This window comes from Gekko japonicus, unplaced genomic scaffold (genome assembly GCF_001447785.1).
Source record: "Gekko japonicus isolate JY-2015 unplaced genomic scaffold, Gekko_japonicus_V1.1 scaffold2382, whole genome shotgun sequence".
NCBI lineage: Eukaryota > Metazoa > Chordata > Lepidosauria > Squamata > Gekkonidae > Gekko > Gekko japonicus.
This window is the reverse complement of record NW_015171575.1, coordinates 199,789-212,996: the sequence shown is the minus strand read 5'-3', so window position 1 is coordinate 212,996 and position 13,208 is coordinate 199,789. Positions and strand designations below refer to the sequence as shown.

Here is a 13,208-nt window from a genome sequence, read left to right as displayed (position 1 = left end):
TCCCCCCATCTTCATGCACTAGACCCAAATACTACAAGGTAGTGAAATATTTACAGCATTTGTACATGTGCTCTTTGAGGGAGGGCACCAAAAAGCTTTGTTTTTAGCTAGGTGTGAAGAAAAGCTACTTTTTCCCTAGGCTAGCTACATTGCCCTTAAGGGGGAATGACTCTTCCAAAAAGAAAAGTCCATAGAGGACAAAGATATCACATATGTATAATTAATACTAACAAACTATGTAGTGTTTGAGCAGCCATCATTCACAGTTGAAATGATAATACCCAAACGTAAGGATAGTTTGTGGGCCCTCTCCTTGTCATATATCTCTGTTTCATTAGTAATTTTATACATGATACTGAGTTTCTTTCCTCTTTAAATATAGAATGGTAACATTCAAATCACAATACTTTTACAGTAGTCTTGTACAAATGATATGATGGTTAATATTTACTGGGTTATGGCACTAAAGAATTCATACTGCTGTGATGTGTGTTGTAAAGACCAAAGTTCCATGAACCTCTGATGCTCAAGGACGTTTAGATGAGCAGGAGTTGACCCACTTCCCCCACATTTGAGGGAATGTTCTGTGTGCATAATGGCACCTATGCAGATCATTCCCTAACACTGAATAGAATGGGAGGGCTCTTGCTTTCAGGAACTCCATGTGCATGTTGGAGTTTCCACATGGGCACTCCAGCCACTGGATTATGGAGTTTAAGTGGACTTATATAGGAAACCATCTTTCTAATAAATTCCAAAAATAAGGCCCATATCACCTATTTTCTGTCTGCTTTCTTAAAGGTAAAGATATGATACCCAGTAGACCAGGTTAAACAAACAGAAGGCAGTTGGAAAGAATATGCGAGCGTATGAGTCCATTTTGGCAACACGGATATGTATTCTTCCATGCCGCCATGCTCCTGTTCGGCAATCCTCAAAGCAGCAGAAAAAACTTGCACAGTCCTTGCCATCAAGACATTCATATCCATATTCTTCATCCCTTTCTTGGAGGTGTGTGGCATTGTTCATTTGAATAGTAGCAGATCTTGGGCGAATATCAATTGTAGGTGCCTAGAACAAATGAGTGGAAAGGAGAAAAAGAGAGAATGAATAGTTCGCTCTTTGTAACAACTTTCTATTTCAACTAACATTTGGCCTATGGAAATCTGTGGGTCAGTGATTCCCTCATCATTAAATGAGGGAATCCCTATGGCCTTGAAACATAATAATAAATCATTAATGTAGTAATAAACTTATTCAAAGCAACAATCCAACATTTTAACGTACACTTTACATTTAGAAGTAAGTACAACTACCATGTTTTATTTAATAGCATGAACTGTACAGGGTTAAATTTCAGATAGTTTACTTGGGAATGCAAACTAAAAAGCACTATAATTGATTTATCCTTCTTAGCTGTTAAATGAATGCTTGATTTATAAAGATAATCATATTTTTACACCTTTAAATCGTTTTAAGTGAAAAATGGAATTGTAAGTTAAATGTGTCAGCTTATGTTTCTTCTTAGGTAGACACCTAACATTTTTAAGGGTAAAAGGATACTGGGTGAATTACTCAGACATAGGTTTGGTGGAGTTTTATAATGATTTCAAGTATTAGCCTTTCTTGACAACATGCAGCTCCGAATTTACAACTATTTGCTATCTAAAAGCTTTGTAATGCCAACACCATACACAGTAGCTGTACACGTATAATCACTTGAAATGTGTTTTAACAAAAAACCTATTTTGACCCCTTGGTGAATATTCTGCTTTTAGTAGCAGCCGGAACACTGAAGGAAGTGGATTGCTCAAAATTCAGTCTGGAAATAGAAAACTGCTTAAAATTAATTAAAATAATTATTTTAATTAATTTTTGTAGACATTTTCCCACCCAGAACTGTTTTTTTAGAATGAGGAACATATAAAGGTACTATACAGCTACCTGTATTTTGCCATTTTGGATAACAAGGATCTGAGAAACAGCGATAACATTAAAATGTAAGCATTGTATACCCTTTCAAAACTCGGACAATTTGTGTAACAACAAATATTGAGATCATTCCAATGACATCTAACTGTTTAGTATGATCTTTGACAGATTTGCAGTTTGTTATTTCTTTAAATGAGAACACCCAGAGGATCAGAACTGAGTTCTAAAAGGGTTTATTGTGGATTCTTGGTGTAGCTGGTGGCACTGAACTGGATCCCATGGATAAGTGAATGAAGAGAGCAACACAGATGTTTTTGGTATACTACTAAGCTCTCTTCATGCATGCGATCCAAGCATTTTACTATCATTTGAATGTATGATAAGTTGAAAACAGTTGTGAACTGGTGTTTGGGCTGCTGAATCAACTTTGCAAGTTAATTTCTAAGTATCAACCATTCTACTTCACAAGACTTGAAGCTCTAATTGTTCAATTCAGCAGTCACATGCAGTGGATTTCCATACCAAAAATATTATACCTTGAATGAAAACATCCGAAGAAGCTTTGGTTTTGTAGACAGAAAAAAAGAATCAAAGGTTTTTTAATTAAAGAAAGGAAGAAAAGGGAAGAAGGAGACAAAAGTAGCATAAATTAAAGATACCTTTCCAAACTATATCAAGTAAAAAAACAGATAGGAAAAAGAGCATAAAATTTAAATAAGAACTTTAAAAGAGATTAGCAAGTAAAGAAAGATCAAAGTTGCCAGATTTGGAATCCTGATTTAATATATATTGAGGGTTATGTTTGTTCTGTGATATTCCACAGAGAAACAACATTCTCGGTGAAATACTGAATTACTATCAGTTTTGTGGCTCCATCTACTTAGGGGATAAACCCATTAGTTTTACAAGATGCTATTTGTCTCTATAGCCTACAGTTGTTATTTTTCTATCATTATAGAGCTGTCCATGCTTCACTCCTGCCCTTGCTCCTGCTCCTCCCAGGTTCATGAAGTGGAAGTTGCACTTGAATCGCAGAGGCTGGAATGTACTCAAGGTTCTTCTACTAATTTATCTTCTTTAGTTGTTTAGCGTTTGATCAACATTTATTAGCGATGTGCAACCTGAGCCTAGAGTAGGTAGTAGAGGTTCATGTAGATGGAAAATCTGTGTCAGTGCAATACCTTATACATGAAAATAGCAGAAATGGAAAAGAGAAAAGGGAGAGTACATTTTTAAGAAAATACAGGGGGAGGGAGTACAGGAGGAAAAAAAGGACACAGTAACATGTTTCGTATTAAATAAAGACTATTCTGGGTACTGGAGTACTCCAGATTAGACGTAGCCCTTGAGGCAATCTCCCTGTTTCTCTCTTTTAGATAGATGTACAGGGAAACCCATGAAGGGCTTGAGTCTCATTTGCTTGCAACCACATGTAATAGACCTGTCCTGTGGAAAAAAAGAGAGAGCGAGAGAGTGAGTGAGAGAGAGAGAGAGATTGAACAGAGCAGAACCTGGGCTGAACTTGGGAGGAAGACATTAGCGATAGCATGGTTTAGCTGCTAATTCCCAATGTTATCCCCTTCCCAATATACACACTACTTAAACTGGAGCTGGCAGTGTAATGAACACACAACAGTAGTCTTGACTAGACCCACTTAGTCCAACCAACCAGAATTAATTTCTTTGGTTGGGAGCAGTATCACATCTGTCACACAGTTTAAGTGATGATCACATCAGCTAGTTGCAGCAAATAGGTTTCTGGGGTGGAGGGAATGCAAAGCAGATTTTTAAGTATTTCCTAGCTAACTGCTGTGTATTATTGTAATTAAATAGAGCAGAGCATTCTATATGGGCAGGATATGAAAAAACGATTTTCTTGTTAGTAATAATTTTATATACTTTGTTTTTAAAAATCTGACTTTTGTGGGACTTGTTCAGAGAATGGAGACAGATGCTTTGTTTAGATGAACTATTCTCTAATTAAGAAGGCCTGTGTGATTCACCATAATATCCATGGGTTACATTTTTCTCACCATTGCTATATGATGACATAATTACTATGGCTAGAATCGAAAGAGCAACTTGTGCATACTTAAGGCACTTCCTTGTACACTTTTTGTTTTGGGGGGGTGTCGATTTCCCAGGAGTGGTTGGGGGTAATTCTGAAAAGCCCTGATTTGTGTATTGGAACATCATGCATAGCCCTTTGGATCCTGCTGTACTAATGTCTCAATAATCAAAATTATACAGAGGCAACAGAAATTTGCTGCACTTCAATGGCGGAACATAATCAGTATAGTGAACTCCACATGAATCACATAATGAAGGTCCCAAAACTAACTCCATAATTAAAAAAAAAAAGACTTCCCAGATCTATTCACCAGGAACATAAGAACAGAAAAGACACCTGCGCTTCTCCGTTTAGGAAGCAGATGATAGATGAGGGAATATCGCATTTGTCTAATCATTTCTGTAAAACCTCCCCACCCCAGGAGCCTGTGAGAGAGTATTAAAAGATATGTGATACGCAATTTTGTTCCCTTACATGGTCACCACACAAACTTCCCAGGGTTTCAATGTATTGTACAGCTAACACAACAAAAAACATTTCCTTCAGAACAGCATGATTCAAATAAGGTTTCAACTTGCATAGTAATGAAATACATACAGGGTTTTTCTTCTTTTTGTCTTTATCCTTGCTTGGCTTTCTGTTACTGACAAAGTAATGAAGAGTCCCATACTCCACCAGGGCCGAAAAAACAAAAATGAAGCAAACTGATACAAAGAGATCCATTGCAGTCACATAAGAGACCTTGGGAAGAGACTTGCGAGCGATTGTACTGAGAGTGGTCATTGTCAAGACAGTTGTAATACCTAGTAACAAGACAGAAATAAAAAAAAAAATCTCATTTAATGTGAACATTCTTGTTCTACCCATTGTGGGGTCAACTTCCTCTCTCAGAAGTAAGCAAGGGCCATGTGTATAAATATATGTATATCTTTTGTACAGTTTTGTATTACATGAGATTTTGTTTTAGCAACATATTGCATTTTTTCTTAATAAACTAAATTTTGTATATGTATAACCTACCATTATAATAGGTTATAATAATTCTAAACTATGTCATCATGTAGCTAAGTCCTATGCAACAGGGAATATGGCCATTTGGGATTGGTGGGTGTGACTTGACTGTGCTTTTAAAACCTTAGAAGTACTGTACAAATAGGTAAAGGACTGTGAAGGGTTAATTTTTCACAGAGCCAGAGAGCCTTGAGTTCCAAGAGATCTGATTGGTTAGCATCAGCTGAGCAGAGAAAGACTTCTGAACTGGATACTGAGGAGAGTTCAGTCTGACTTCAGTCCTAGCTGAGAAGAGTCGAGTACCGACAGTTTTAGAATTCAGCCCTGATGCAGAGCAGTTTAACACAGACAGAAGAACTGGGGAAAGTTGGCAAGGATGAGTGGGTAGTTGACAGAGACTCCCATTCAGGCCAAAGAAAGGGATAGATCTTCTAGAACAGGGGTGTTGAACTCATTTGTTATGAGGGCTGGATCTGACATCAATGAGACCTTATTGGGCCGGGCGATGTGTGTCATAAAATGTAACGCCAGGTAGCAGAGATATAAACGTTATAAAGGACACAAAAACAAAAGTTTTTTTTTACTTAAAATAAAAACATGCTTAAAAAATTAGCACTCTTGCAATATTTTATTTATTTAACAGTGTCTGATAACTGACACCTCTTGCTCTGAATTATTGCATCAAAATGTCTGTGCTGTTTCAATCTTGAGTATGCTGTTCAGGTGTGTATCTGTAAGCTGCAAACCTACGATGACGCAGCAGCAGTAGAACTGGAAGAAGAAGAAGAAGAAGAAGAAGAAGAAGAAGAAGAAGAAGAAGAAGAAGAAGAAGAAGAAGAAGAAGAAGAAGAAGAAGAAGAAGAAGACAGCCAGTTCCACTGCGGGCCTGACAGAAGCCTTCTGGGGGCCTGATCCTGCCCCCAGGCCGCATGCTTGACACCCCTGTTCTAGAGAGAAAAGAAAATTCACTTTCATGCACACAGCAGTGCGGACCAGGCCTTCCCCACACCCCATTCTAGGCTCACTCACACATGCACACATGTGCACACACACACACACAGTGGCATGGGCCAGGCCTGCCCCCATCCCAGGTTCATTTGCACACATACACACACCACCTCCCCTGACAGTGCTAACTGTGGCAGGCCCACAAGGGGCATTGCTGAAGAGGACAAGGAAGGCACCCACAGCCTGCCCCCCATCCCCATCTTGCATGCACACACAAATGCACACACCACACCACCTCCCACAACAGTGCTGGTCACAGCAGGCCCACAAGGGGCACTGGGCCATGTTGCTGAGGGGAAGAAGGAGGGTGCCCACAGCCTGCCCCATCCCCTGGTTCACATACACATACGGTGCCGTCTCCCCGATGGTCTTGGCCATGGCAAGCGCAAAAGGGGCACTGGGCCACATTGCCAAGGGGAGAAGGAGGGCACCTGAGGCCTGCCCCCACTCTCCATCTCTATCCCTGGCTTGGAGTGGGGGTGACTCACCTTGAAAGAGTAGGGTGTCAGAGGTGTGGGCCAGGAAGCAGGTGGCAGCTCATGGACCGGTACAAGATGAACCTGGATGGTGGGGGTGAGGACTGCCTAGGCCCACTGGCCCCAGCTAGGAGGGGTGGGCTGAGGGTGGTGAGGCCAACCCAGGAGTTGTTTGACCCCTGTGCTGAGCTTCAAAAGCTCTGCACTGAGGGGAAAATCAGCACATAAGCACAGGCTGGTGCACCCTAGTGGGAACATTGTCCTGGTCTGGTGTGGTCAGAAACTGCCTTTGGAGACCTTAAGAGTCAGTTAAAAACTCAGAATGAGTACTAGTGTTTCTACAGAAGGGGCTTGGGTACTGGAAAGAGTATATCAGTCTTCTGGAATCCAAATGAGTCAGAGAATACTCAAAGAAAGTGTACTGAAGTGTTTGGGGGAAAACACTGTAACAAAAGCTTTTCAACATAAAGATTGAAGTCACTGTGAAAAGTTTAAGAAACTCTCATTAGCCTGAAATATAAGAAGTAAGGTCTGTGCATGTACTGGTTTTACCTCAGAAATTTCAACTCCTTATTTCACTTGACCTTTCCCCTCTGTTAAATAAAATATTTTGTTATTTTTGAATTTCAAAATGCCTTGAGTGCCATTTACGTTGTTTAAGTTAAAGGGGGCTCATGATCCTTCCCTCAGTTCCCGGGCTGAGCCAACAGCCAAAATATCGTAGTGTGACAGGGTGGGGCAGCTAGAGTTCTTCAGCAAAGAAGAAATGGAGGGAAAATATTACCTCTGAGAGAGGGAAGTGGATGGGGTGTGTGTCATAGAAGCTTACTTCTATGTAAATGTTTGTATATTTGCAGGCCAGATTATTAACTACCATAACGAGATTGCTGGAAAACTTAACTCCTTTTGACTAAAAAAATGGAAGTATGTTGGATTAGGGGGCTCAAAGGCATTTGCAGGGGAAAATGAGCAAGTGGGGGAAACACCTTCCATATACTGATTCCTTCCTATAACCATTCTGGGTCTCTCACTTTGGGGTGTGAAGAAAACACACTGCATTGGGAACGCCCCATCTTTCTTTTTTCATGTATAATTCTACCTTACCATTCTTTTTATTTACATATATGCAAATACAGGCATACTATAATTATCAAAGAGACACAAGTATAACAGCACAAAATCAATTAACAATAGATTTTTACACATTTTTATTTTATTTTATTTTAACACATAAGCACGAATGACTTCATTTCAATGGAATGTGCTTCAGAAGTGTGGGAGTCATAATGAAGACTAATATAGTCAACCTGACTAAAGCTGGCAGAGATGCCCTCATATAAAGCATGATATATCTATGAAACCCCTGTGATAATCATACACAGAGGTCTCAGCACTTATGAACAAGGTAAAGCAATGTATCATAATAATGTCCTTGGGTATCGGAGAGTGCTGCCTCTCTCTCCCTCACTCCTAGCCTCTCCAAAGCATTTACAATTATTGATTAACTGAGCTTCTAAATAGCCCTCTTTCACTTAAGATCTATGTATGACCACTGGCCCATGTAAACATCTCACTCAAGTTAACGCCAATGTATAAGAAATGTCACAATATTGTAAGTGGTGATTTTGATATACACAGGGCAGCATTTACACACTATAGTGTCTGAACTAAAAGAGCTAACTATTCCATTTCATCTAATGATAAGCTTGCAGTACAACATCTTCCACTATTTCATTGCTTGCAGTACAACATCATCTTCCACTATTTCATTGCTGCGTTTCCATTTCATCTAATGATAAGCTTGCAGTATATCATCTTCCACTATTTCATTGCTGCGTCGTGTTGGGCCTCCCCCTCCCTTCACGCCACAGAACTAATGCACCAGCAGGCAAAGTGACATAATTTCATGAGTGAGGAAATCTAGGCACAAAGATGCTATTTTTCAAAGCTCATTTTAATTCTGCTGAAACATCCCGGTAATGTCTAGGACTACAATAGGATACCACTATTCTGTAACAGGGACTATTGGAGATTTTAATGCAAACGTCACTGCTAAGCAGCATTCTAAAAAAATCCTCCAGATTCTAAGGGTTGCTTTTTAAATTAAAGAATAAGATCCATCTCAACAGATCACAGTCACAGTCCAATACAAACTTCAATACAATACACATGGGAGCTTCTGACATTAGAACAGAGAGAAGCACAACCCTTTCAAGCACAAAGGAAATTGTCTGTAGCTTCTGTGCTACAGAATCAACATGCAGATGACACTCAGCTCTGTAGTTCATTATCCAAGCCTCCAGATTAGGGATGCCAGTCCCCAGGTGGGGGCAGGGGATCCCCTGATGAAGCCTCACCCCTAAGAGCAAGCACCAACAGCTTAAAAGGGCACTCAAGTGGTAACTTCAGCACTTTTCCAATCCTCCCTGTTTCTGCTAGCCCAGTCCTGCTGTATACCACCTAGGTCATGGTGCGTCTTTCAAAAGCATGCCCATGAGCCTTTGGGAAACAAAGAAGAGATTGGATTTATGCTCCACTCTTCACTACCTGAAGGAGTCTCAGAGCAGTTTACAAACCCTTTCCCTTCCTTCCCCACAACAGACACCCTATGAGGTAGGTGGGGCTGAGAGAGCTCTTTTGAGAACTGCCCTTGGGAGAACAGCTCTGAGAGAACTTGAAACTGACCCAAGGTCACACCAGCAGCTGCTTATGGAGGAGTGGGGAATCAAACCCGGTGTCAGGCTCCCTATGCATTTTACAGCTTGACTGCCTTTGAGAAAGGGTGGGAGGGATGCTCTGGGAGAGGTACATGCTTAGTGTGTGTGTGGGGTAGCTGACTGTTAATTCTGGTGGGCAAATACTGTGGGGTGATTGGGTCCTGATCTTTAGTGTCTTTATTTGAACACACTATAACCTTTGTGCGTTCAACTTCAGTCCTAACAATAGCTTGTGTCCAGTATGATATCTATCAAAGTCTCTATAAAGTTAGCTTTCTTCGAAGTGACTGGTGTTGAGAACTGATTTAACCAGGATCCTGACAAATTGTTAGGACTGTCCTTTTCCCTTCTCAACCTCCTGCTCCAAAACCGTGATGAGTGGAGAGGACGGGGAAGTTCCTACAACTGCAGCGGATGGCGCTGTGCCTGTGGCTGAGTGAGGGACCACAGCAGTCCTGGGGGCAACAGCAGAGTCAAAAGGAGTGGAAGGTGGGGTGCAGACCTGAGACTCATGGGCTGAGCCCACCTGGGTGGTGACTCCAGATCCGAGATTCAAGAGATTTGCATATGATGGCACCAAAGGTGCAATGGACACTTGTCCCAGGAGGACCCAGAGCACATCCGTGTTGTGAAGGGCACTGAAGTTCAGCGTCTCTGCAGAGAGTTCAGAGACAAGGCTGAAGAGATCAGGTGAGAGATGCAAAACATGATGCTAGAATTTCCGGGCATCATTATGGATGCCATTCAGCAAGAATTCCGGAATCACGAATGGACCAAGGATGGAGCTGGGAGGGCACCACCAGCCCCTCTGCAGGTACCCCCGCCTCCTCCCCTGGCACCCCCAGTCATCCCTACTGGCCCGGCTGGACTGATCATCCTGCCTGCAACCCCGGTGGCTCCAGAGCGGCAATGCAATGCCTTGCTGGGGCCCAGAACTCCGAGATGTGAATGCCTTCATGTGGGCACTCCACTGCCAATATGAGGACCCCCTGGAGCTGCAGAGAGCGCGCACCCATCTGAGGGGCTTGCACCAGGGAGGGCACTCGGTACAGGAGTACTCAGACAAGTTCAAAATGCATGCCACAAAGCTTCAGGGATGGCCAGAAGAGGTCCTCATTGAATTCTACCGGGCCGGGCTGAACCACTCCATTCTGGATCGGGCCCTGGCCCAGGGCAACCCGCTAACACTGAATGGGTGGATACAAGTGGCCTGTGAGGTGGAAAACCGCTCCAACCTCTTGCAAATGTACCAGCCCTGAGCTCCTGCAAGGGTGGATACAAGTGGCCTGTGAGGTGGAAAACTGCTCTAACCTCTTGCAAATGTACCAGCCCCAAGCTCCTGCAAGGGTGGCAATGGCGGCCGAACCACGGGGGATGAAGACCAAGGTGAGAGAGGCTATCAGAGACCGACGGATGCAACAGGGCCTGTGCCTAACATGTGGAGCTTTGGGGCACTTTCTGGCTAGTTGCCCTCTCGACAAGAACCCTGGAGATGGGAAGGTGAGCAAGCGCAAGACCTCTGAAAGAAAACCCAAGCTGTGAGGGGCACAGATGAAGCAACCCAAAGTGCTTCAAGCGGGAGAGTGGGGAGAGTCTGATGGCACCTTTTCCAGTGGAGACAAGTTCATCATGCCGGCAGGAAAAGATTGGGACCTGCTGTGAAGGGTGCAACCCAGCAGGTCCGAAAGTCCCACATACCAAGTTCGGTGAGAACCTCTCCCCCTTCGTTCTATGTGATGGTGACTGTAATAAACCCCGAGCAGGGCACCCAGATACGGGTGAGAGCCCTGATTGACTCTGGGTGTGCCCGAGACTTAATCTGCCCTGCATTTGTCACCAGACTGGGGGTACCTGTCCAAAGATTGCCAGAACCTATAATTTTCACCCAGATGGATGAGTCCCCAATGAAGGAGGCATGCAAGTATCAAACTGTGCCACTCGATCTCATCCTTCCTGAGTACAAAGACTTGATTAGAGTGTTTGAAGAGGAGGAATCAGATGAGCTCCCCACCACCACCGAAAGTCAGACTGTACGATAGAAATTTTGCCAGGGCACAAAATGCCCAAAGGGAAGCTGTACGCAATGAGTCCAACTGAGAAGAAGGAACTATGCAGGTTTATTGATGAAATCCTTGCTCAGAGTTTCATCTGCCCGGCCTCTTCCCCCTTTGCTGCCCCCGTCCTCTTCTGGAAGAAGAAGGATGCTGGGCTGCGGCTGTGCACAGACTACTGGGGCTTAAATGCAGTGTCTATGTCCAATGCCTACCCACACCCACTCATCAAAGACCTCCTGGCGGAAGCTTCCCAGGGGTGCATTTTCCCCAAACTTGACTTGCGAGATGCTTACTACAGAATGCACATTCAGGAGAGGGGTGAACATAAAATGGCTTTCAATACCCCGTTGGGACAGTTCGAATACCTGGTGATGCCATTTGGGTTAGCTGTCATGACCTGGAGGCACTGGCTGGTGGGGGCGAGGGTGCCGTTTGAAGTGTGGACAGACCACAAAAATTTGGAGGCATTATGCACACCCAGTTGCCTGAATGCCAAGCAGCTCTGCTGGGCAGAGTTTTTCTCTAAATTTCGGTTCACCCTCCAGCACCTCCCCAGGAAGTCAAACTCTCTAGCTGATGCACTATCCCGCCTCCCACAACTATTTGAGGTAATAGAGATGGATAAACTAAACATGTTTCTGGCTGGAAAATTAGAAGATAAATTTAACCAGAAATGGTATAAAGCCATAAAATGGTATGAGGAGAATCTGTGAAATTTAACCCCAAATGTTAACAAAGAAGAGAAAAGACATATGTATGTGTGTACAATATGGAAAAATGTAAATAAACTACTTAAAAAATAAATAAATAAATAAACTGGCAGGGCATTTTGGATACCTGAAAACCTTGCACCTCCTTCAAAGGCAATTCTGGTGGCTGCCAATGCTCCCTCTAAGTTGTGGCGTCTTGTAAGCAAACATTCTACTGACATTAAAGTTGTGAGCGAGCGATTTGGCTGCCGCATAGATTAGTTTGCTCCAGAGCCATCCTTCCTGAGCTAAAATAAAAATCTGTGAGCTGGAGGCTAAAAAACTGTGAGCTAGCTCACACTAACTCAGCTTAGAGGCAATACTGGTGGCCGTGTATGAGGGCAGATATCTCTCAATATGTGGGTTCCTGTCAGACCTGCCTAATGTGGAAACGGAGACCAGGAAAGCCTCCTGGGACATTACAACCCCTTGAAATGCCAGAGAGACCATGGGCAGTGATTTCAATGGACTTTATAACTGTCTTACCACCCAGTAAAGGTAAAACAGTGATTTGGGTGGTGGTTGACATGTTCTCCAAGCAGGCACACTTTATTCCTTGCACACAATTGCCCTCAGCCAAGTCACTAGCAAAGCTGTTCATGCACCACATCGCGAGGCTTCATTCCATTCCTTGCAAGATCATTTTGGACAATTGATCACAGTTCCTCACTAAATTTTGGAAGGAGCTGCTGCAGGTGTTGGGGGTTGAACAAGGTCACAGCAGCTCCTATCACCAAGAGACAGACGGGCAGACTGAGTGGGGGAATCAAGTGGTAGAACAATTCTTCCGGTGCTTCACCAATTGCCAGGAGGACAACTGGGTTGACCTCCTCCCTTATGCAGTATACAGTTATAATAACTCAGTACACATTTCCACTGTCCTCTCACCTTTTAAGGCAGTGCACGGGTACAAAAGGCCACCCTCCCCACTATGTCTACCCAGGAGCCTAAACAGGAGATTTGCAATCATGGTGGGGGGACCTAAAGGATCGATGGTCCACAATCCAAGAGACTCTGAGAAAGGCAGAAGAAGACTACAAAAAAACAAGCTGATAAAGGGAGGGCTCCTGAATGGGACTTATAGCCTGGGGACTCAGTGTACCTCTCAACAAAAAATTTGGAAGGGATCCAGCTGGGGAGGAAATTGGGGTGGAAGTATATTGGCCCTTTCAAAGTGTTGAAAGTCTTTA

At 43.1% G+C, this 13,208-nt stretch overlaps 1 protein-coding gene across 1 annotated transcript in view; it reads right to left on the bottom strand.

The window, feature by feature from the left end:
* Window positions 1–726: 726 nt before the first annotated feature.
* The window catches only part of GABRG2 (gamma-aminobutyric acid (GABA) A receptor, gamma 2), a 194,864-nt gene continuing 182,382 nt past the window's right edge, over window positions 727–13,208 (bottom strand). The window contains exons 8-10 of the mRNA XM_015419807.1: window positions 4,601–4,806; window positions 2,469–2,492; window positions 727–1,071 (exon numbers count right to left, since the gene is read on the bottom strand). Of these exons, the coding sequence (XP_015275293.1) occupies window positions 796–1,071; window positions 2,469–2,492; window positions 4,601–4,806 (506 nt within the window). The 3' untranslated portion in view covers window positions 727–795. The remainder of the gene's footprint in view (window positions 1,072–2,468; window positions 2,493–4,600; window positions 4,807–13,208) is intronic.